Genomic DNA, 23,719 nt, shown 5'->3' with positions numbered 1-23,719 from the left:
TTTAAGTAGAGTGGTAATCTAACAAAACATTATTCCTACACAATTATTAAAAACCATTTTTCCCTTTTGTATCGCCACATATGGACAACTAAATTGACTGAAGGCTTCCAATGGAAAAGGACAGATGTAGCAACATATTTATTTTCCAGCAGTCTCTGAGTTTTTATGGTACTGAAAGAACAGTGTTCTAACTTTCTTCACAGGCTGCAAAAATTGTGCCAATGTGGCCTCGGAAGTATTTCGAATAGAGGAAGATTTTGGACGAGCCAGAGTTCATAGCCAGTGTGGGAACCCTGAATTAGTTCAACAAGCAATTGATACATGGTAGGTTTCCCACTTCATAGGTGGAGCTATGACATTGTATTGACAACTATAGATTTATTGTAACAGTTCTCTGTTCAGTTGAAATGTAATTTAGTGCTGATAAAAGAGCTTGTTAGTACCATGATTGTCAACTTGAACTATGAAAGCCCTCATGCGTATTTTTTTTCAGCAACTATATGCATATTGCTAATCATAGTTGCTAGAACTTGCAAGTTGAAAACATAAGGAAGACACAATGATATAAAATACAATAGAATGACCAAAAAAGCAGGCTGGTATATCAGTGATTATCAATTTTATTGTTTGTTGCAAGCCAAGAAGTCACTAGAGCAAGTAAGTTTAGGCAATTGAGTAACTAAATCATCTTCATCACAGCCCAGTTGATTGCATTCATTGGACTTCAGCTGCACAAGTATCTTTACTTGAAGATGAAATGCGGAGGGTAGAAAGAGTAAATGTAAGCAGTGCAATCATGATGTATTTTTGTTTCTTCCATTTGTGTGTGAGTGCAATCTTTAGCTTCTTGATCTCCTTGCTAACGTAGTAGTCTTGTATATTCTGTATGGTTTCTTTACTGTCACTTGTAATTTTCATGCAAAATAAAGTTAAACTAGATTTGTTGTTAATGATGATCAGGTCGCAGTGATGCTTTCAGGAATGGGATCTGTACCAATTGATATTTTCAGAACGGTAAGAATGCTGTGTTTCTGACGTTGATCATAGCAAATTTTCTGTTGCCAACTGGTTTGATGACTTCAAGTCCTCTTGATTCTCAGACAAATTGCAGCTTTGGTGCAAGTTAAATTTTAATTGGTTTTGCATGGATGAATAACTGTTCTTCTAGGAACTTAATAATTGTGGAAGTTTTAAGAAGCATGAATTGTTGCCAGTGCTGGGCCGCTGGCTCTAGTATTGTGTGCAGATTTGTGCAATAGTGAAGACCTATATGCACTAGTTTTGAAGAACAAAATAACACAGTTAACTTATGTCATGATTGAATCAACTTTTGATTGCATAAAATAGCCTTCTAATAGTCTCACGGAATTAAAAAGAAGGTTCAATCTCATTTCGCTTTACACTTGTCTAGTTTTCTATTTAATAGCAGTATTTACTTGATGTTTTTTTTTTTTTTAAATTTCTTTTTCTATGTTAGATATTGTTGGCCAGGTTGGTTTATTTCTGGGGGAATGACTTACCATTGCGGGATTTTAGCAAGCCTAATGAAAGTGTAAGAAGAAACGATTGGGAAAAATATTTTCTTCATCTATTATTCTTATGTACAAACCAATATATAATAAAATTACCTATTCTAAACAAGGAAACAAATTTCCTAATGAATAATATCAAATCCCCCATAATTACCCACTTTCCTAATTTGTATTTTATTTACAAGGATATCCTGGATTGGTATTTTAACACTCCCCCTCAAGTTGGATCATAAATATTAATCATCTCCAACTTGCTACTAAGATCATCAAAGCTCTGTCCTCCCAACCCTTTAGTGAGGATATCTGCAGTTTGTTCCTTGGTTGACACATAAGTCATACATATAATTCCTTCTTCAATTTTTTCTTTGATGAAGTGCCTGTCTACCTCCACATGTTTAGTCTTGTTATGTTGGACTGGATTAAGAGAGATGCTAATAGATGCCTTATTGTCACTGTAGAGTTTGATAGGAAGGTTCACCAGTACCCGTAATTCCTCCAATAGTTTTCGTAACCACAATCCTTCACAAATCCCTTGGGCGACTGCCCTGAATTCAGCTTCAGCACTACTACGAGCCACCACATTCTGTTTTTCGCTTCTCCAAGTTACGAGATTTCCCCAAACGAATGTACAATATCCTGTGGTGGACCTTCTATCTTCCACTGATCCTGCCCAATCTGCATTTGTAAAGATCTCTACTTCCTTGTTTTCATATTTCTTAAAGAAGAGTCCTCTTCCTGGGAATCCCTTGAGATATCTAAGGATCTTGTATACAACATTTAAGTGAACTTCCTTTGGTGAATGCATGTGTTGACTTACTACACTGACTGCAAATGCAATATCTGGTCTAGTATGTGATAGGTAGATCAGCTTGCCAACCAATCTCTAATACCTCTCCTTTTCTATTGGTTTTCCACAATCTTCAACCCTCTTTACTGTTTCTATCGGAGTTTTGCTGTGTTTGCACCCTAGCATGCCAGTTTCAACTAGGAGGTCAGTAACATACTTTCGCTGAGAAATGCTAATTCCCTTTTTCGTTCTTGCCACTTCCATGCCCAAGAAATACCGCATCTGTCCCAAGTCTTTAACTTCAAATTCAGTAGCTAGAACCTTCTTCAATCTCTCCATTTCTACGGTATCATCACCAGTAAGGATTATATCATCGACATACACTATTAGAATTGATCTCTTACCTCCTTCAGACTGTTGGAAGAATAGTGTATGGTCTGATTGCCTTTGTCGATACCCTTGATTCTTTAGTACCTTTGCGAATCTGTCGAACCACGCTCTAGGAGATTGTTTGAGGCCATATAACGATTTCTTTAGTTTACACTCTGTTTTCTTCACTTGTTCTATTGAATCTTGGTGGTATAGTCATGTAAACTTCCTCTTCTAATTCTCCATTTAAGAAGACATTTTTAATATCAAGTTGTTGTAGTGGCCAATCTAAATTGGTTGCTAGGGACAAGAGAACCCGAACTATATTTAAGTTTGCCATTGGTGCAAATGTCTCAGTATAGTCAATGCCGTAGGTTTGTGTAAAGCCTTTTACAACAAGTCTGGCTTTATATCTTTCAATTGTTCTATCAAATTTACATTTCACTGTGAAGACCCATTTACAACCCACTGGCTTCTTCCCTTTTGGTAGGTTTGTCAACTTCCAAGTTCCATTTTTTTCTAGGGCTCGCATTTCTTCCATGACTGCCTTTCTCCATTCTGGTATTTCTAGAGCTTCCTGAATGTTTTTTGGCGTTTTCATCCTGTCAAGATTAGAGACAAACACACGATATCTTGTAGACAAGCTTTTATAAGACATGTATTTCGACCAAGGGTATTGAGTACATAACCTGGTTTGTTTTCTGATTGCAATAGGTAAATTGATATCATCAGGTGCGGAATTATCAGAGGAAGACTCAATTACCAGATTAGGATAAGGCAAGGGCTCATGATCATTCGGAGCTATCACCGGTTCCAACACTCTTGGTGCCTCAGGTATGAGATTCTCCTTCTCCTTTGTTTTCGGCTTTCTTGAGTAAACCAGTATGTCTGCGTTGTTTTGCTCTCCTGCATCTCCCCCTGAGGGTAAGTGTTCAGTTGTGTTTGGCAAGTCGGGCAGTAATGTAATGGAAGACTCAATAGATGGGTCAGGGAATGGAGTAACTAGAGTAACCGCAGATTGAGTAGTAAAAGGATCAAAGGACCGATCTTCACCCCATTTCTCCCCTTGAAGAGAGGGCTTTGGAAAGTAAGGAGTGGTTTCAAAGAAAGTGACATCAAGACTAACGAACAGTCGTTTTGAGATCGGATCATAGCATTTGTAGTCTTTTTGGGCAGGTAAATAACCAAGAAAGACACATTTAATGGCACGAGGATCCAATTTATCGCGATGGTGTGCATGGATATGAACAAAGGCGGTACAACCAAAAATTTTTAGTGGGAGATTGGAAGGGAGTCGAGAGGTAGGAAAGTGTTCCTGAAATTTCTGAAGAGGGGTGACAAATGAGAGTGCTCGACTTGGCATTCGATTACTGAGATGTGTGGCTGTTAAGATGACATCGCCCCAAAAATAATGTTTCATGTGGGTAGTAAACATTAATGCCCAGGCTACTTCCAGTATATGTCTATTTTTTCGTTCAACAACCCCATTTTGTTGCGGGGTATCCACACAAGAACTTTGATGAACAATCCCATTATTTTGAAGATAAGTTCCTAGGATGGTATTAAAATATTCCGTACCATTATCAATACGTAGGATCTGAATATGAGTCTGGAATTGTGTAAGAATCATGGTATGAAAAGTGATGAAAATGGAGCGGACTTCAGTTTTATCTTTCAGTAAGTAGACCCAACAAAGACGAGTATGGTCATCAATAAAGGTCACAAACCATTTTGTATTGGTGCGATTTAGGGAATGTGAGGGACCTCATACATCACTGTGAAACATGGCAAATGGGCGAGATGGTTTGTATATGGATGATGGAAAAGAAGTACGACGATGTTTAGCAAGCTCACATACTTCACATTGAAACTCAAAAGCCATTTTATTTGAACAAAGAGAAGGAAACAAAAGTTTTAAATAGTGAAAATTGGGATGACCCATCTGTGAATGCCATAACAAAAGTTCACTATTTCTATAAGTAGATGTAGAATCACAAATTGCAGTATTACATAGTTCACTCAAACTTGCTTCCTCAAAGTAGTAGAGTTCCTCATACGCTTTAGCAGTGCCAATCGTCTTTCCCGATGATAGGTCTTGAAAAACACAATTAGAGGAAACAAATTTAGCGGAACAATTCGAATCTTTTGTTAACTGACTGATAGATAACAAATTGCATGATAACATGGGGACATGTAAAACCGATTGTAAAGTTAAGGAATCAGATATTCGAATACTTCCTTTCCCAGCAACTGGTGAGAGAGAGCCATCTGCAATTTTTACCCTCAAATTCCCGGCATATGGTGAGTAGGATGAAAAATATTGATAAGACCCAGTCATATGATCGGATGCACCCGAATCAATTATCCAAGGACATTTGTAACAAGATGAGGTTTTTAGAGCTGACAGATGATTACCTTGATGAGCCAAGGAACCAGAGGAAGAGTGACCCGATGTTTGCATTGATGAAATCATCTTATATAACTGATCCAACTGTTCAGGACTGAATGCACTGCTGGACGAGGTATTGTTGTTCTCTCCTTGTGATCTTTCAGTTGATCCGTCAGTGTTGGCCTGGTACCCATGATTTTTTTGGTATTGTCTCGGTTTCCAATCTACTGGTTTTCCATGAATATCCCAGCAGGTATTTTTTGAATGACCTGTTTTTCGGCAATATTCGCACCATATTTTTCCTTTTTGCGGTCGTTGACTTGGTCCCTCTGGGCCTTTTAATATAAGAGCTGAGGCATCTGGTCCAGTGTGAAGCCCATCAAATTTTTGGGCGGATACAGGTACAGCTGGGTCCAGCCCAGCGGATTCATTTTTGGGGCGCAGCATCACCCGTCTCCTGCTCTCTTCTCTCCTGACCTCTGCGAAGACTTCTCGGGTTGAAGGGAGAGGTCGCCGGCCGAGGATCCGCCCCCTCACGTCATCGAGCTCTCGATTTAGGCCAGCAAGAAACTTGAAGACCCTCTCATTTTCGAGCCTCCTCTAGTATCGAGTGCTATCGCCGGAGCACTCCCACTCCTCATCGATGCTTAGATCGAGCTCCTGCCAGAGATGACTCATCTCCATGAAATACTCGGTAACACCTCTCTCGCCTTGCCTCATCTGCCATAATCGGGTCTTGATGTCGAAGATTTGCGAGTAGCTTTCGACATCGGAGTACGTCTCATGTACGGATTCCCAGACTTCCTTCGCCGTCGGCAAGAACAAATAAATTTTTCCGATTGATGGTTGCATCGAGTTGACGAGCCAAGCCGTGACCATGGAGTTTTCGGACCTCCATCTTTGTAAGGCTACAGCGTCGGAAGGGTCTGGCATCCTCTGCTCACCGGTAAGGTATCCAAGCTTCCCTTTTCCTTCAATCACCGGTTTCATGGACTGAGCCCATTCACGGAAATTTTTTCCGTTTAGTTTTTCTAATGAGAGTGGGAAGACTGTGTTATCTACTCCACTCGTACCACCACCAGATGTAACCTCTGAGTCACTGGTGATGTTTGCAGAGGAGGTAGAGCCTCCGCTGTTAGCCATCGTTTAGCTGGGTTTAAGAAACCCTAGCTCTGATACCATGTAAGAAGAAACGATTGAGAAAAATATTTTCTTCATATATTATTTTTATGTACAAACCAATATATAATACAATTACCTATTCTAAACAAGGAAACAAATTTCTTAATGAATAATATCAAATCCCCATAATTACTCACTTTCCTAATTTGTATTTTATTTACAAGGATATCCTGGATTGGTATTTTAACAGAAAGATAGTTCAATTTCTTTCCTCTTGACACTTGTCTATGACTCCATTCAATAATAGTATTTACCTGATAATTTATTTACATGTGTGTATGTGTGCGCGTGTTGCTTTTGCCACAATTCTTTACAGTGAATGTATATTTCTTAGTAAGAGGGCCAACTGATTCTTTGAAATTTTATGTGTTTTGGAGCTCATTGTTGTTGAAGATTTCTCATATAAAGATGGTCTAACTTCAATAATCCTGCGCTTATAATATGGCTTATTATTTCTCACTAGAACTATTTTGTGGCAGGCAAGCTCCCGATGGGAAAAGAGGCAGTTGAAAATCTTGGTAGGACCTTATTTGCATTCTACTTCATGCTACGATTTGGTGTATTAAATATTTTGTAAGCTAGTAAATGTGTTGCTTTTGTTGAGAAATGTCTAATTCATATATGTTCAGTGCTCATACATCGTAAACCTGCATAGGTAAGAAATATTATGTTAGGAACTCATTCATCAAGAAAACTGTAAGTGGGAAACTGTATTTGAATGATTTCACCAGCTACATCTGAAAGTATTTCATATGGCATTTGACAATGCAAAAATTCCACATAAATTTACTCAAAGGTCCCAGTGCCCAAATGCTTTTACTGATTTGCATGCATTGAATCAAGTTGTACTGCTGACCCATCCGACTCAGCTTCACTCATGCCTATAACTGGCTGTTATGTCCCATCTCTTTTATATAAAGTGAACAATGGGCACAAACAGGAGATGGAGTTGATTGAAACACACCAATCCCTTCTATTTCAAATAATTTTTCCTTTGTATAGCTTATTTCCTTCCTGAACTTCAGTATGACAAGTCAAAAGGTGAAGAAACATCTGATTTCTCTACCTAGTGAAACATAACAGGGTTACATATCCCACACGCCGGTTTTGAAAAACCTGAAACACACAGAAATACCTGAACTAATTTCCAAAATGGTTCTTAAGGACTAGGAAATTTTATGAAGTTAAAACATAGTAGAATAAATCAAAATAAGTACTGGACAAAAAGATATTGCTATATGTAAATTCTCTGCTATATTCTTTTAGATTAACCGAAAGTGATAATGGACTCACAAAAACTCAATCCTTCAGGTATTTTATGTTGCATGGAGATGCAATATCAACTAGTGACAAGAAAACTCTATGAGCAAAGGTATACGTTAGTTTTGTAATGGAAGAATAGGACTACTGAGACCACTTTGAACTGAAGGACAAGTGACGAAAACTTTAGACCCCAGACACTAAAAAGACTCTTGCTATGGCAACTGCTTTACTGTTTAAACATGATCCTTAAGTGCTTTATTATGGCAGATTCCTACAAAGACTTAAACTTTCACTCCTCACCCCACCCCCCCCTCCAAAAAAAATAAAATAAAATGAAAAACTGTAATGTGGAAAAAGGGAGAAACAAAATTATCACAAGATGTTATTCATAAGCCAAGCTCCAAGGTGCTTGGTAACATGCATTAAAACTATAGCATGTTAAAGCAAATGTCACAAGAGTTTCCTAAATGGCCATATAACTTAAAAGAAAGATATTGCTGCAGAGTGTAGAGGCTTGTTGGGTTGAAGTAATTACCATAACGTCAATTGCCGAAATAGAAAAACTATACTTGTGTTGTTTTGGGATTTTTATTGTTAGTTCACATGCACATTACTATACCGCTTCCCACTTTCCCTTCTGGCTATTTGGTTAAAGGTAGTCCTTGATATAGATTGTTTTTGCATAGATCTCTTAGGACACTAGCTTTATTTTATTCATAATTAGATTACCATGTCTCTTGAACTTGTTGCAGCAACAAGCAAAAATGCGGGTGATGAAGCAGAAAGAATCTGATAGTACTGGATCTTACTGGGACAACCTCTGGGGCCAGCCCAAGGACTACAAAAATACAGGTAAAAAAAAGGGATTAGATGGAAGGAAAAGATCACTAGTTTTGCAAGCTAATGCAGTCGAATTTCAATTAGGTCTTTATTTGATAGGAACTAGTATGTATAAATTTCTCTTTACCAGTAAAAAAAATTATTTGATAGAAACTAGAATTCTTTATTTTTGTTTAATTTTTATTATTTCAAACATTTACTCACTGCCAATTTCTGCACATTGTTTTTCTATCAGTAATCTGTATACATGATAGGGATATGGCATTGATTATGGTACATGCTTTATGCTTTTCTAAAGTGTTAATGGTTATTTAGTCATTTAGCATTATTATTAATTGTTAGAGTTTGTTTTGTAATAAGTGTAAGTTAGTAAGGCTATTATGGTCATTCCTATTGTACTTGACATATATTATAAATAGAGGGAGAGACCTATCATTGAGTTTAGGTCTTCCATTTTATCCAATTATTCAACATGGTATCAGGGCATGATTCTGAAACCTAAACCCTAGGTGTTACCACCACCATCAAACCGAAGTCTGAAACCCAAAATCTGCTGCATGTCTATCATCATAGAAGATTTTTCAGTGATACTATAACCCTAGAAAACAGCCAGCAGTGGCAGAAATTCAGAACAGTCGCTGGAATTTTCTGGGTGACACTGCCAGTTTGAGAACATCAAATCCACTATAGCTTTGTCAAAACCAACGCCATAGTCACCCACAGACACGGCCGATCTGCCCCCCTATGAAATCCCACCTCCAGGCAGTGTCCCATGCGCCTTCATGCCCTCATGCACCGGACAAAGGCTGCCAGGGCCGACCCACGCGCTTGCGCGTGAAGCCACTTTCAGGCATGGTTTTGACCTGAAATGATCCAGCAGTGATCCATTCTCTCTATTAACATGTTTTTGGAGTTTTTCGTGATGTTTTTTGCCCAAAGATCTCACCTTTTTTAATTGCTCAAGTGCAGCACCCAAGGGATGGTTGTTTGATGCTTCATGAAGCAGTTTATCAATGGTTATTGAGTTTACTGGGTCTAAAACAGTGGGATTTGCTGTGTTTTTCGATTCAATGATCTAATTCCTTCCATATATCAAAATATCAAGCTGTTGGACGTGTGTTTTGCTCAAAGATCCAATCTTTGTTTAACCATGCACTTGTGGTAATTCTTCAGTTGTTGTTCGGTGTTAGTAACAGGCATTGGTGACTTTCTTGGAGCATTGACAGTGCTCATAAGCTGGTTTTTGTGACGCTATGGCAATGTTATATAAGTTAGTTGGTGATTCTCCATGGTAGTTTCAGTGGTTCACTTCTCCAATTGTTTTAGTGCTGTGAGTTGCTCTCTTGGGCCGTGTTTGAGTTTCTTGGTGCTTTGGCAGTCTCGTACTGATTTATTTGTGGCTTGTTCACAAGTGCAGCGTCAACCAGCCTCCGGAAGGGCAACGTTCGGCTGCCACCGGAAGTGAACCGAGTGTTGTACGTTCGGAACCTGCCCTTCAACATCACCAGCGAGGAGATGTACGACATCTTCGGCAAGTATGGGGCGATCAGGCAGATACCAAATCAGCACCAACAAGGACACCCGTGGTACCTACTTTGTTGTCTACAAGGACATCTACGACGCCAAGACTGCCGTCGACCACCTCTCCAGTTTCAACGTCATCAACAGGTACCTCATCGTCCTCTACTACCAGCAGGCCAAGATGAGCAAGAAGTTTGATCAGAAGAAGAGGAAAGAGTCAAGCGCAGCTTTGACGCTTTTAGTTCCGACAGAGAGATTGGGTTTGATGAGAAAATGTTGAGGCAGTTGGTGAACCATACCTCATTTAGTTATTACATAGCTTCGCCTTCCATAAATATTTCTTCGGGTTCTTTGGCTCAAAGAGGTAATTTTTTGCAAGCCTTGAATATAACCTCTAAATCCAAAACTTTTTGGATTATTGATTTTGGTGCTTTATTTTCACATCATATTCACCTTGTGCTGGAAATTTGAAAGTTAAAATTGTAGATGGATCACTCTCGTTTGTCGCAGGCAAAGGGAATATCCGACTCTCTGACTCCATCACACTAGAGTCTGTTCTTCATGTTCCTAATTTATCGCACTCACACGAGATGGTTTGTCACTTTTATTGATGATCGTAATCATATTTGTTGGGTTTACTTGTTGAAAGATAAAACTGAAGTCCGTTCTATTTTTGCCAGTTTCCACTCCATGATTCAAACACAATTCCAAACTCACATTCAAATTTTACGTATTGATAATGGTACGGAATATTTCAATGATATCTTGGAACATTATCTTCAAGAAAATGGAATTGTTCATCAAAGTTCCTGTGTGGATACCCCTCAACAAAATGGGGTTGCTGAGCGTGAAAATAGGCATATTCTTGAAGTAGCTCAGGCATTGATGTTCACTACAACTATGAAAAAATACTTTGGGGCGATGCCATTTTAACAGCTACACATCTCATTAATCAAATGCCTAGTCGAGTTCTTTCTTTTGCCACTCCTCTCTAGAAACTCCAAGAATGGTTTCCCAGCACTCGGCTCCACTCCAATCTCTCTCTGAAAATCTTTGGATGTACTGCATTTGTTCATGTTCATGATCACAATCGGGATAAATTGGAACCTCGTGCCATTAAGTGCGTTTTTATTGGTTACTCTTCTACTCAGGCTACAAATGTTATGATCCTGTCATAAAAAAAATTGTTTGTTAGCCTTGATGTCACGTTCTTTGAAACCATTCCTTACTTTCCAAAGCCCTCTCTTCAAGGGGGAGAAATGGAGTGAAGATCGGTTCTTTGATTTCTCTGTTGATGAAATTGTGCCATACACTAAGTCTACCATTGCATCATTTCTTGAGTCTACCATTGCCTCATTTCCTGAGTCTACCATTGCATCATTTCCTGACCTGTCATGTACAAAAGATTACTTAACCTCAGGGGGAGATGCAAAAGAACAAAACAACACAGAAATACTTGTTTACTTAACAAAGCCAAACACAAAGAATAGGGAGAATCTCATGCCTGAGGCAACAAGAGAGTTGGAATCGGTGATAGCTCTGAGCAACCATGAGTCCACACCCAATCTCGATCAGGTAATAGATGGTCATGAACTCCCTTCTGATAAGCTTGTACCCGATGACATCAATTTACCCATTGCATTCAGAAAACAAACCAGATCATGTACTCAATATCCTTGGTCAAAATACATGTCTTATAAAAACCTGTCTACAGAATATCGTGCTTTTACTTCTAACCTTGATAGGATAAAAATTCCAAAGATTATATAGGAAGCCTTGGAGATTCCTCAATGGAGGGAAGCTGTCATGGAGGAAATGTGGGCTCTGGAAAAGAATGGAACTTGGGACGTCATGAATTTGCCAAGAGGGAAGAAGCCAGTTGGTTTTAAATGGGTCTTTATAGTGAAATATAGAGCTGATGGGACAGTTGAACGATATAAAGCCAAACTCGTTGCAAAAGGGTTTGCACAGACCTATGACATTGACTACACAGAGACATTTGCACCAGTGGCAAAATTGAATACAGTTCGGGTCCTCCTGTCTTTGGCAGCTAGCTTAGATTGACCACTACAGCAACTCGACATTAAGAATGCATTTCTAAATGGCGAGTTAGAAGAAGAAGTTTGCATGACGATACCACCAGGTTTCAGTAAGAAAGGTGAAGAAAACAGAGTATATAAACTCAAGAAGTCCTTATATGGACTCTAGCAATCTCCCAGAGCATGGTTCGATAGATTTGTGAAAGTGATAAAGAATCAACGATATCGACTATGTTCTTCCAATAGTTTGAAAGTGGTAAGAAAACAATTTTGATAGTGTATGTTGATGATATAATCCTAACTAGTGATGATATAATGGAGATGGAAAGATTAAAGTAAGTCCTAACTGCTGAGTTTGAAGTTAAAGACCTGAGACAAATGCGGTACTTCTTGGGAATGGAAGTTATTAGATCAAAAAAGGATATCAATGTCTCTCATGGAAAGTATATCCTTGATCTCCTAACCGAAATTGGCATGCGTGGATGCAAACCTAGTGAATGCCTGATTGAAGCGGTAAAGAGGGTCGAAGACAGCGGAATACTAGTTGAAAAGGAGTGGTATCAGAGATTGGTTGGTAAACTAATTTACCTATCGCATACCAAACCCGACATTGCATTTGCGGTAAGTGTGGTAAGTCAACACATGCTTTCACCGAAAAAGACTCGCCTAGATGCTGTGTATAAGATCCTCAGGTACCTCAAGGGTTCTCCGGGAAAAAGACTCTTCTTCAAGAAATGTGAAAGTAAGGAAGTAGAAATTTTCACAGATGCGGATTGGGCAGGATCAACAGAAGATAGAAGGTCTACCACCGGATATTGCACCTTTGTATGGGGAAATTTGGTAACTTGGAGGAGCAAAAAACAGAATGTAGTGGCCCGAAACAGTGCTGAAGCTGAATTCAAGGCAGTTGCACAAGGGATATGCGTAGGATTGTGGTTACGGAAACTCTTGGAAGAATTACAAATCTCGGTGAAATTCCCTATCAAACTCTATTGTGACAAGAAAGCAGCCATCAGTATCTCTCTCAATCGAGTTCAACATGATAGGACTAAGCATGTAGAAGTGGACCGACATTTTATCAAAGAGAAAGTTGAAGAAGGAACCATTTGTCCAACTTATGTACCTACCAAGGAACAAATTGCAGACATCTTTACTAAAGGGCTAGCCCGCGAGAGCTTTATTGATTTCATTTGCTAGTTGGATATGATCAATATCTGTGATCCAACTTGAGGGGGAGTGTAGAAATCCCGAGTATCTTTGAATAACTTGGAGTAATTTAGGGAAGTATAGATTGTATATTATTGAGAGAGACTTTTTTAGGAGATTATTTCCATATATAGATCTTTCGATTGTATTATAAATATTGTAAATTAGTCTGTACAAAATTATTCAAGAAATACAGAAATTCAATTCTGTTTTCACATTCTTTCCTGATTTTGTTGTTATTCCGAATTTGAAGACAAGAAAGACAATTGACACAGGACATGAGGCTCGTGGACTTTACTACTTTGAGTCGCCTTCTCCACCCATTGCTTGCACAGTTGCTGCTACACCACATCAAATCCATTGTTACATTGGTCATCCGTTCTTGAACAAGTTAAAATAGTGGTTCTTACATTGAGTTCTATGTCTAATCTTGAGTGTGAGTCTTGTCAATTGGGCAAGCATCATTGTTTTCCCTTTGCTTCTTGGGTCGATAAATGAGTGGTTAGTCCTTTCACGCTAGTCCATTCTAATATTTGGGGTTGTAGTTGTGTCACATCAGAGTTGGGGTTTTGGTTCTTTGTTACTTTGTTGATGACTACTCTAGGATGAATTGGTTATATTTAATGAAATATCGTTTCGAGTTGTTTGATATCTTTTGTGCCTTCTGTTCCCAAATAAGGACTCAATTTGATATGCCAGTCAGGATACTTTGTAGCGATAATGCTAAGAAGTACTTCAATACCCAATTCAGTACTTGCATGACTAGCTCTTGTATGATCCATTAGTCTTATTGTGCCCACACTCCACAACAAAATGGGGTTGTAGAGTGGAAAAATAGACATATTCTTGAAGTTACTCATACCCCATTGTATCAAATGAATGTCCTCAAAGTTTTTTGGAGTGATGCTGTGCCCAAAGCTTGCTCCCTCATCAATAAAATGCCATCCTCTGTCCTTGGCAGCAAAATACCATAATTCAGTTATCTTCCCTAAGGCTCCTTTGTTCTCCCTTCCTCCATGTATATTCAGTTGTGCGTTCTTTGTTCATCAGTTTACTCCAAAAATGGATAAGTTGGATCCTCGTGCTATCAAATGTATCTTTGTGGGCTATCCGTATACTCAAAAAGGATATTAATGTTATAGTCTTACTTTCCATTGATTTTTTGTCTCTGCTAATGTCACCTTCTTTGAGTCTACACCCTACTACTTTGACTCCTTTAGTTCTGTTGACCTTAATGAGTCTCTTCCTCTGCCTTGCCTTGCGGATCCAAACGTAGTATCTATGCCCAATCCTCCTACATCTTCATCCAGTTTGAGTCCTTCTTGTCACTTGGATCATCCCAATTTGCAGGTATACACACGGTGACTCAAGGGGTAAGTGCCTCCTTCAGCTTCTACTACTCTGCCTCTAGTTCCCTTGTCAGATGATCTTATTTCCCATGATGTTGATCCTTCTATACCTGTTCGAAAAGGTAAACGCACTTGTACCCAACATCCGATCTCAAATTTTGTTTGTATTGATTTCTTGTCGCCGTTTTATTACTGTTTTGTTAGTACTTTGCCTTTCGTTGCTCTTCCAAAATCTATTTCTGAAGCCCTATCCCATTCTGGGTGGAGGACAGCAATGGTTGAAGAGATGTGTGCATTACATGATAATGATCCTTGGGATTTGGTGCTTCTTCCTCTTGATAAGTCTGTGGTTGGTTGTCGTTGGGTGTACACTGTGAAAGTCAATCTTGATGGTTCTATTGGTCGTTTGAAGGCCCACCTTGTTGCTAAGGGGGATGCTTAGGTGTAGGGGTGAGCATAATTCGGGGAAACCCGAATTAACCGATTTAACCGACCGAAATTGGTTGGTTCGGTTAGGGTAAAAAATCGGTTCGGTTAAGCTTCACCAAAATTCAGTGAATTGGGTTTCGGTTCGGTGAACAAGAAATATAAATTCGGTTAACCGATTAACCGATTTAATAATGAATTAAATTTTAAATATAAATTAATATATGTTAGTTTGTTACTTGTTAGGGTTAGGGATGGGGGAAAAACGCGGAGCGGAGGCTGTCCTCTCCACTCTCTAGTCTCCTTTACCTCTGCGTCGTAGGCTCTAGAGTCTGGTTTGGGTTCTCCCTCCACTTCTCCTTTGGTCCTTCTCGAGTTCTCGACTTCTCCAATTCTTAGTTCCCCCTCTTCAGTCTTCAGTATGGCCCTCTTCGGCAGTTCGGTAGTTGCCGTAGTTGACGTCCCTCTTCGGCTAATCGGCTCACCTGACGTCCCTCTTTGCAGTTTCGCCTGACGTCCCGATTCCCGAATCCCTCTCAGTTCTCCCTCTTGGTTAGTTATGGTTGTTTTGGTTCTGTACCATTTCCATTACTTAAAATTGGGTCTAAATTGAAAATAGGATGATGTTCACAATTATATTATTGATTTGGCTTTTTTTTTTTTGTTAAAACAGTGATTATGTGACATTACTTTTGTTTTTCCAAACTGAAATGAATGGCAAATTTGGGGTAACAATTATGTTTTCGGTTTTGTTGTTACAGCCACTGTTGCTTTTCTTCCAAAGTAAGAAATTTGGACATTGTGATGTTGAAAATCATCAAAAGGTTTCTGCAAGTTTAATCTAATTAGCTGATTTCAAGGGCTTGATTCCCATGGTAATTTATAATTATATTCTGTTTTTAATAATTAGTTTTAAATAATTTCAGTTAAATTCGGTTAACCAATTTATCCGAATATGTAATTCGGTCGGGCGAGGTTCGGTTAATATCCCTTATTCGGTCGGTTTGGTTAATGGAAATGATTAAACGAAATTTTCAGTTAATTCGGTTAATTAACTGAATTTCACTGAACCGACCATTTGCTCACCCCTACTCAGGTGTATGGTTTAGATTATTTAGACATATTCTCTCCAGCCGCTAAACTTGCCTTAGTATGTTTATTGATTTCTTTAGCCACTTGTCATTGGCCTTTACATCAATTAGATGTGAAGAATGCTTTCCTACATGGTGATCTTCATGAGGAGGTATATATGGAGCTCGTCATACACCATCTAACAAGATTTTGTTTGTTGTGTATGTGGATGACATTGTGATCACTGGTGATGATGATCAAGGCATCCAAGACCTAAAGCTTTTCCTACAGAGTAAGTTTCAGACCAAGGACTTGGGACCATTTATAGAAGTATCGAGATCTCGTACAGGAGCTGTATTATCATAGAGAAAGTATGTTCTTGATCTTAGATGAGACGGGGCTGTTGGGATCTAAAACTGTTGATACATCCATGGATCCCAATAGTAAGTTAGTGCTAGATATGGGTGATTTGTTGCCTAACCTAGGTCATTATAGGTGACTTGTTGGAAAGTTGAATTATTTCACAGTCAACCGACGAGATCCTTCGCCACAAGTGTTGTGAGTGAGTTTCTCGATTCCCCGAGAACAAGTCATTGGGATGCAGTAATTCACATTTTGAGATATCTCAAAGGTGCACCAGGGAGAGGTCTTTTATATCAGGACCGGGGTCACACTTATATTTAGGGATATACAAATGTAGATTGGGTTGTGTCACCTTTTGACCGAAGATCCACAATCGGTTATTGTATCTTTGTTTGTGGTAATTTGGTGTCTTGAAAAATTAAGAAACAAACTATGGTGGTCAGGTTGAGTGTTGAGTTAGAATACAGGGTTATGACGCACACTACATGTGAACTTGTTTGGCTAAAGAGCATGTTAAAAGAACTAGGTTTTCCACATTCTTAGCCTATAGAGTTGATGTGTGATAATCGAGCTTCTATTCATATTGCCTCCAACCTTGTCTTCCATGAGCGGACAAAGCACATTGAAGTGATTGCCATTTTATTCAAGAGAAACTTGTATAGAAGCTCATTATAACCACTCATGTGAGTCCGAGTTTCAACTTGATGATTTGTTCACTAAAGCCTTGGGAGGTGCTCGTGTGAAATTCATTTGTAACAAGCTAAGAGCATATGATATTTATGCTCCAGCTTGAGGGGGAGTGTTAATGGTTATTAAGTCATTTAATATTATTATTAATTGTTAGAGTTTGGTTTGTAATTAGTGTAAGTAAGGGTATTATGGTCATTCCTATTGTACTTGACATATATCATAAATAGAGGGAGAGACCTATCATTGAGTTTAGGTCTTCCATTTTACCCAATTATTCAACATAAAGTTTGCTACCAAGCTTCATGATCTGTGAGATTAGTAGTGCCATATTTTGGAACTAAACATGAACTCCACCAAATCTTTCAACTTGTTGATTGCTGTACCTTGTAAGTGAACAAAATGCTGAAATGTAGAAAGTTTTAGAAATTTAGATGGTGGATTTCTGGGAGAAATAGAGAAGAAATATATCAAAATCTTGATTTTATGTAATGTGAAAGGTGACGCAACATGTGTTAATTCATTCTATAAATGATACTAATTTAGCATTCCTCTCTCTAGGTAAAGATTGTATGAACTACACAAACAAAGAAGCAAGTTGATGGTCAAGTTAACATGTAGTATTGAAATGCTTCAAAACTTAATAAATTGACTATAAAGCAGACGCTGCTATATTATTGTTTTATTTATTTTTATTTATTTATTTATTTATTTTTTATAATTCTATCATCATGCTCCTCCACAAGAACTACTTTTTTTTTGCGAGCTTTCCAAATATCAGTTACTTGGATGAAATGCTGTACCATTCGTCAAACATTTATGTGATTGTTGACCTACCCATGTTGGAAACTTTGCAAATATGTTGGAATGATAACTCTTTACTGCTTGATCCAGCTTTCAATTTATTTAAAACAGCACAGAAATTTTGTTTATGGGCCAAATTTGAGTAGTAAGGGTGGATGGCAAGTTTGAAAAGCATTGTAGAAAAAATATCTTTCTTTCTACTGCAAAATATGTGTTGGGAAAGGGAGGTATGAAGGTGATGACGAGAACATGCTTGCCTGAGGTAACCTTCCCCTTGTTGAGATCGGCTGTAAGTAGAATAATTAATTGCCCAAAAAGCATAAGTGAGCAGCAGTATTGATATTTAAGTAGAAAACCCTTTAATGTAAAGGAAAAAACCATGGGACCTAAGTTTGTTTCCAATCTTCTAGTATATCAAAGTAGTATGGTTATAGTAAGTCTTTCCTAGTTGAATCTAGAGGCATACATCAACTATAATCATCAAGAATTTGGCACCCAATGTTGGAAAGAACACAATAACAGACAACTCTTTCCCACTTTTGTGATTTTTTGAGTAACAAACACCCAACAAATATCACAAACATTCAATACAAATAATATGCCTAAGAATGCACAAAAACACAACCTCAAAAAAGGACACAAAATTTTTAACATGGAAAAATGCCCTCAATATGAAGGTTAAAAACTGCGGGACCAAAGGTCCACTATCACCAATTTCAGCTCGACAATCTCTAATTTCAACACTCAACAACAAGAACATAGAATATTACTCATGGTTTTAAATAATGGCCACGACCATTACGTAACGCCATTACGTAACGATTTTTTGGGTTACCGATACCGTTACACACCGCGATATCGGTGGGAAGAAAGTCACGGTCGTAGTGGCCGTTACGGACCATGACTGTTACGTAAAGGCCACTACGGCCGTTACGTAACCGCTACAGGACTGTTACACCAAAAAAATTATTTTATTTTTAAATTTTTCTTCTCACTTTTTCCCTCTCTTTCATGAATCATTCTCAATAGACCATGTGGCGAGAGGGGGGAAAGATTATAATGAGGATGACAATGATACAAAATTAACTATTTCTTTAAATACTCACAATAGATGCATTAATTAACAATTTGAAAATACTAACTTGCTAGGAAAATATTTTGTTTTGATAATATTAGTATTGTGATATTTATGTTCTATATTTTTCAACTTCAACCTTCTTTCTTTTCTAGCTATTTTGTATTTGTATTATTCGTATGTCTTATGTGTTTAATAGATTAATGGAGTGTATAATGTATTTTGTTCTATTAATTAATTTAGCACACATAAGAATTTATCACAGATAAGAACAACGAGAAGTATAAATACACACACACACACACACATGTAACTTTTCTATCAATGGTGGTTTAGAACAAATGTAAACTTGTTGCCCTTACCAAATAACTTAGTAACTCGAACTAAAGGATCCAAAATACACTAAACTCTTTCTAAGAAGGGCTAAAAGCTTAAAACATGCAAGTATGCTAATATGCACAAAGTTGTGCGTGCTTCAAAAAAATTCACGGTCGTCACACCCGCTTCCCATTATGTAACATCCGCTACTCTCGCTTCCCGTTACATCCGTTACCGTTACCTTACGCTACCCGCAACCGCGATTTAAAACCATGATACTACTTCAACATATATGAAGTTTCATGAAACAATAAGATTGTGAAGAAGGATGGAGAAATATCACCAAAAATAGAGCCTGCTGTTCGGCCACAAAATCTATTGCTATAGAAGTCCAATCACCTATCCCCCCAATCAAATTGAAAACCACAAGTCAGGTACGTTCATTTAAAATTTCAGCTCGATCTGGCTGTGGATCGTTGCAAATCACTCATTTGAATGGAACTGTGCAGAGCTTAATGAAGGCTAAAAAAAAATTTCTCTCTCTCCCAAGCCTCTTTCTCCTCTATTCTACCAGCAATAGCTGCAAACCCTAGGGCACTTGAGAGATATATATAGTTACCTGTAGTGGGCTCAAATTATGGGCTTTGTCCACAAGTATATATCCATATAAATAAGGAACAAGTTTTAGGATATCTTTGCATAGGAAGGGAACCCAAAAACCAACAATTCTCCCTTTTCTCGACTAGTGGAAGAACTTGCCAAACTGGCTAACAAACTACTAGTTTCAAACTTTTCTCAAGTATGAATTTTCTCAAGTTCAAGCGACTTGGAATCTAATACATCACATTTCTAATGGTGTCTTACATCAATATTTATTTCTCAAAAAAAAAAAAAAAAATGATCCCTTACATCAATATGCTTTAACTTAGCATGGAAGGTTGAATTCTTGGTAAGGTGAACAACACTCTGGCTATCACAAAATAAAACAGATCTTTTTTCTATAAGCCCAAGTTGATACACAAATTTCTTCATCCAAAGAAACTCTTTACATGCTTCGGTTGCTGCAATAAGCCAGCCTCTGTAGTAGACAGTGCAACACATTTTTGCAACCTAGATTGCCAAGACACAACTCCCCCTGCAAAACTAATCAAATATCCTAAGTAGACCTCTACATGTCAATATCCCTGGCCATATTTGAATCTATACAACAAGCAAGAATAGGTTCTTCAGTTCCAAAACAAAATTTCAAATTGGAAGTGCCATGGAGAGATCTCATAATGCATTTCACTACATTCTATCGCTTTCTTCCTGGATTACAAAGAAATCTACTAATTGTACCGATTGTATGAGCTATATCAGGTCTAGTGCCAACCATTAGATACATTAAACGACCTACTGTTGATGCATAAGGAACTCCTTGCATGTATTTCTTCTTTTGTTCACTTGAAGGAGACTGTTTAGAACTTAAGTGTGCAGCAAGAGGTCCTTATGAAATTACCGAAGTACTTTCTCAATGTACTTCTCTTAGGACAAAATACTTCTTATTTTTTCTGTCTTGAGTGATCGTTATGCCAAGAATCTGATTTTCTGGTCCCAAGTCTTTAATTGCGAAAGACTTTTTGAGCTCTTTCTTCAACCCGTCAATTCTGGAAGAACTATGACCAACAATAAGCATATCATCAACATAAAGCAATAAAGTGATGAAACCTACATAAGAGAATTTCTGCACAAATACACAATTATCTGAGGTAGCGTTTTTGTAGCCTTGTTGAGTCATAACATACTCAAACTTCTTGTACCATTATTTGGGAGCTTGTTCCAAATCGTGCAATTGTATTCCTTTCTTCACAAAACCCTCAAGTTGCTCCATATAAATTTTCTCCTCCAAATCACCATGAAGGAAAGTGGTTTTCACACCCATTTGCTCAACCTCTAAACCAAGATTGGTTGCCAAAACTAGAACAACTCGAATTGTTGACATTTTCATAACTGGTGAGGATATCTCCTCAAAGTCAACTGGCTGAAGCCCTTGACAACTGACAACTAATTTGGCTTTGTGTAGACATGAAGTATTCTTTTCATGCCTCAACCTATAAACCCACCGGTTTTTCGAAGATCTTCTGACCTTGCAAGTTGACCAACTCAATAGTATGATTGTTGAACAAATATTTAATTTTATCTTTCACAACTACTTATCTTTCACGGCTACAACCCACTCTGCTTTTGTTCACTTTCGACAGCCTCTTGGAGATATTTAGGTTCTCCCTTATTAGTTAGTAGTACATGCTCATTAGGCAAGTACCAAGTAGAGGGTCTTCAGTCTCCGATAGACCTCCTAAGTGGACAGGCGTGTCAACAACTTCTAGTTTATCATCAACAACCTCATGTTTTGGAGTATCTATCCTATTTGCAACTTTATGATCACCTTCAAATTCATCACTATGAAATGTCATTTTACATATCATTTTGATAGTCAGTTTCTCTTGCATCAGGCATATATGTGATTGGAGCTGGATCCAAATAAATCAAGTCATCATTACTCTTGAGACTATGACTTCTTTGTCTTGTCAATATCTTCAGTGGTTTGATCCTCCATGAAAACCACACACTGACTTGTCTTGATATCTAACTTAGACCTCTCATCTTTAAGCAAATGTACAAAATCTTTGCAGCCAAACACACATAGGAGATCATGAGAGAGACATCCTTACTATATACCTCTATTAGGAACATTAGTTTGTAGTGCAACAATGGGAGATCAATTATCACATGTGCAACAGTATATCATGCCTTAACCCAAAAAGATCTAGGCAACTTTGCTTCTGAAAGCAAACATATGGTTCTTTGCACTAGTGTCTTGTTCATCCTTCTTGCCAACCCATTCAAATAAGGAGTCTTGGGAGGTGTCTTTTGATGTCTAATGCCCTGCTGTTTGCACTACACATCAAATGGTCCATAGTAGTCACCACCATTATTAGTATGAATACCTTCCAACTTCTTTCTTGTTTGCCTTTCAACAGAAGTTTGAAATTCTTTATAGACATCAAGTACTTGGTCTTTTGATTTCCCAAAGTTTCCTGGAATGATCATCAATAAAAGTTGTTAGAAGAGAATAGCTTATTTCAGCAATTGGGTTGTGTGAGTGGGGGAACTTTTGTGCTTAAGAATTTTATTATTATTAATATATAAGAGGGCAGACCTGGTACGTGACTCTCAAGGATACTGCCGCCTCCTCCTTTCTCTTACTTTTTTCTTTGTTTCTTCTCTTATTCTCTGCTTTTCTTCTTTTCTCCTCCAGATCTAACTTTACAACATGATATCAGAGCATTACTCACCACTAAATCTGATTTATCACAGCTGTTTCTTTAGGTACTTTGTTTTTCATTTTCTTTCTTATTTTCCCTTAATTAATTCTCAAAAGTTGATTTTGTGGTTGGTCTGAGAGTCACGTAGGGACCCTTTTTCACCATGGTTTGGCTGTGCAGTATCCGATCAAGGATGCTGTCTGTTTATGGTGGTTTGGTGATGTGAAGCAGTTATGCTCTGTTTTGGGTATACTGCCTGTGCTGTTCTGGCAGGTTTTGGCATGATGAAGCTGTTTTAATTTTACATGTTTGTGATTGCTTGCTTGCTTGCAGTATTTTTTCAGTTGCAGGTGGTTTCGATTGGTGTTCAATGACTTTGCACTTTCTCCTAGTTGCTGCCAGCAACAATTCCTGCAGCTGCTGTGTTACCATGTAGTTAATTAAGTGCCCATTGAGATTTTGTGTGCTGCCTGATTCTACATAGTTGTTGCGTTGTTCATTCTTGATTCTTGTGTGTGCTGAATGTAGCGTATAGGGGGTGGTTTTGATGGCCTCTCTTTAGAGAGAGCTTCAGTTGATACTGTTAACATATAGATCACAACCATCAAATTGGTTGGATCCTCCAACTACCTGTTGTGGTTTAAGGCAGTGCGCGTGTATATTAATGCGAAAAGGAAGTTCAAGTATTTGTTGCATTCTCCTCCATCTCTGATTGGATGAAATAGAATGAAATATTGCTTGTGTGTTTGTGGAATAGCATGGAGCCACAAATTGCTGCGAATGTAATGTTCCATGGAACAACCAAGGCTGTATGAGATGATCTTCATGAAAGCTTCTCTCAAGATAAAAATCAAACTCGTATTTTTGAACTATATGAGAATTTTTTCAAATATGACCAAGAAGGTAGGTCCATTAGTGAGTATTACTGCACTTTGAAGGGTATGTGGGAGGAACTAAACATTTATCAGCCAGTTAGTTCCAAAATTGAGATGATTAAGAGGCAACGGGCAGAATATTTGGCTGCCAAGTTACTGTTTGGGTTGAGTTCCCAGCTTTAACCCATCTGCGATTAGATTCTTGCTAATTCATATCATCCATGGATGAAGCATATGCTAGAATCCAATGGATCACCCAAGATGGTTCCCAATCTTTTCAAGCTTCTTCCTGTGATTGTTTAAGCATGTTTAGCACTG

General features: G+C 38.1%; 1 protein-coding gene across 3 annotated transcripts in view; it reads left to right on the top strand.

Annotated features, from left to right (window-relative positions):
- LOC131148818 (chaperone protein dnaJ C76, chloroplastic) overlaps positions 1 to 23,719 on the top strand; it is a 52,529-nt gene that overhangs the window by 5,695 nt on the left and 23,115 nt on the right. For all 3 annotated transcript variants that reach the window (XM_058098747.1, XM_058098748.1, XM_058098746.1), the window contains exons 4-8: positions 204 to 324; positions 700 to 781; positions 961 to 1,014; positions 6,739 to 6,777; positions 8,275 to 8,374. In XM_058098747.1, the coding sequence (XP_057954730.1) occupies positions 204 to 324; positions 700 to 781; positions 961 to 1,014; positions 6,739 to 6,777; positions 8,275 to 8,374 (396 nt within the window). The remainder of the gene's footprint in view (positions 1 to 203; positions 325 to 699; positions 782 to 960; positions 1,015 to 6,738; positions 6,778 to 8,274; positions 8,375 to 23,719) is intronic.

Source organism: Malania oleifera, chromosome 2 (genome assembly GCF_029873635.1).
Source record: "Malania oleifera isolate guangnan ecotype guangnan chromosome 2, ASM2987363v1, whole genome shotgun sequence".
In the NCBI taxonomy this organism is placed as follows: Eukaryota; Viridiplantae; Streptophyta; class Magnoliopsida; order Santalales; family Ximeniaceae; genus Malania; species Malania oleifera.
The sequence above is the reverse complement of the archived record's forward strand: the minus strand, read 5'-3'. Positions and strand labels throughout refer to the sequence as shown.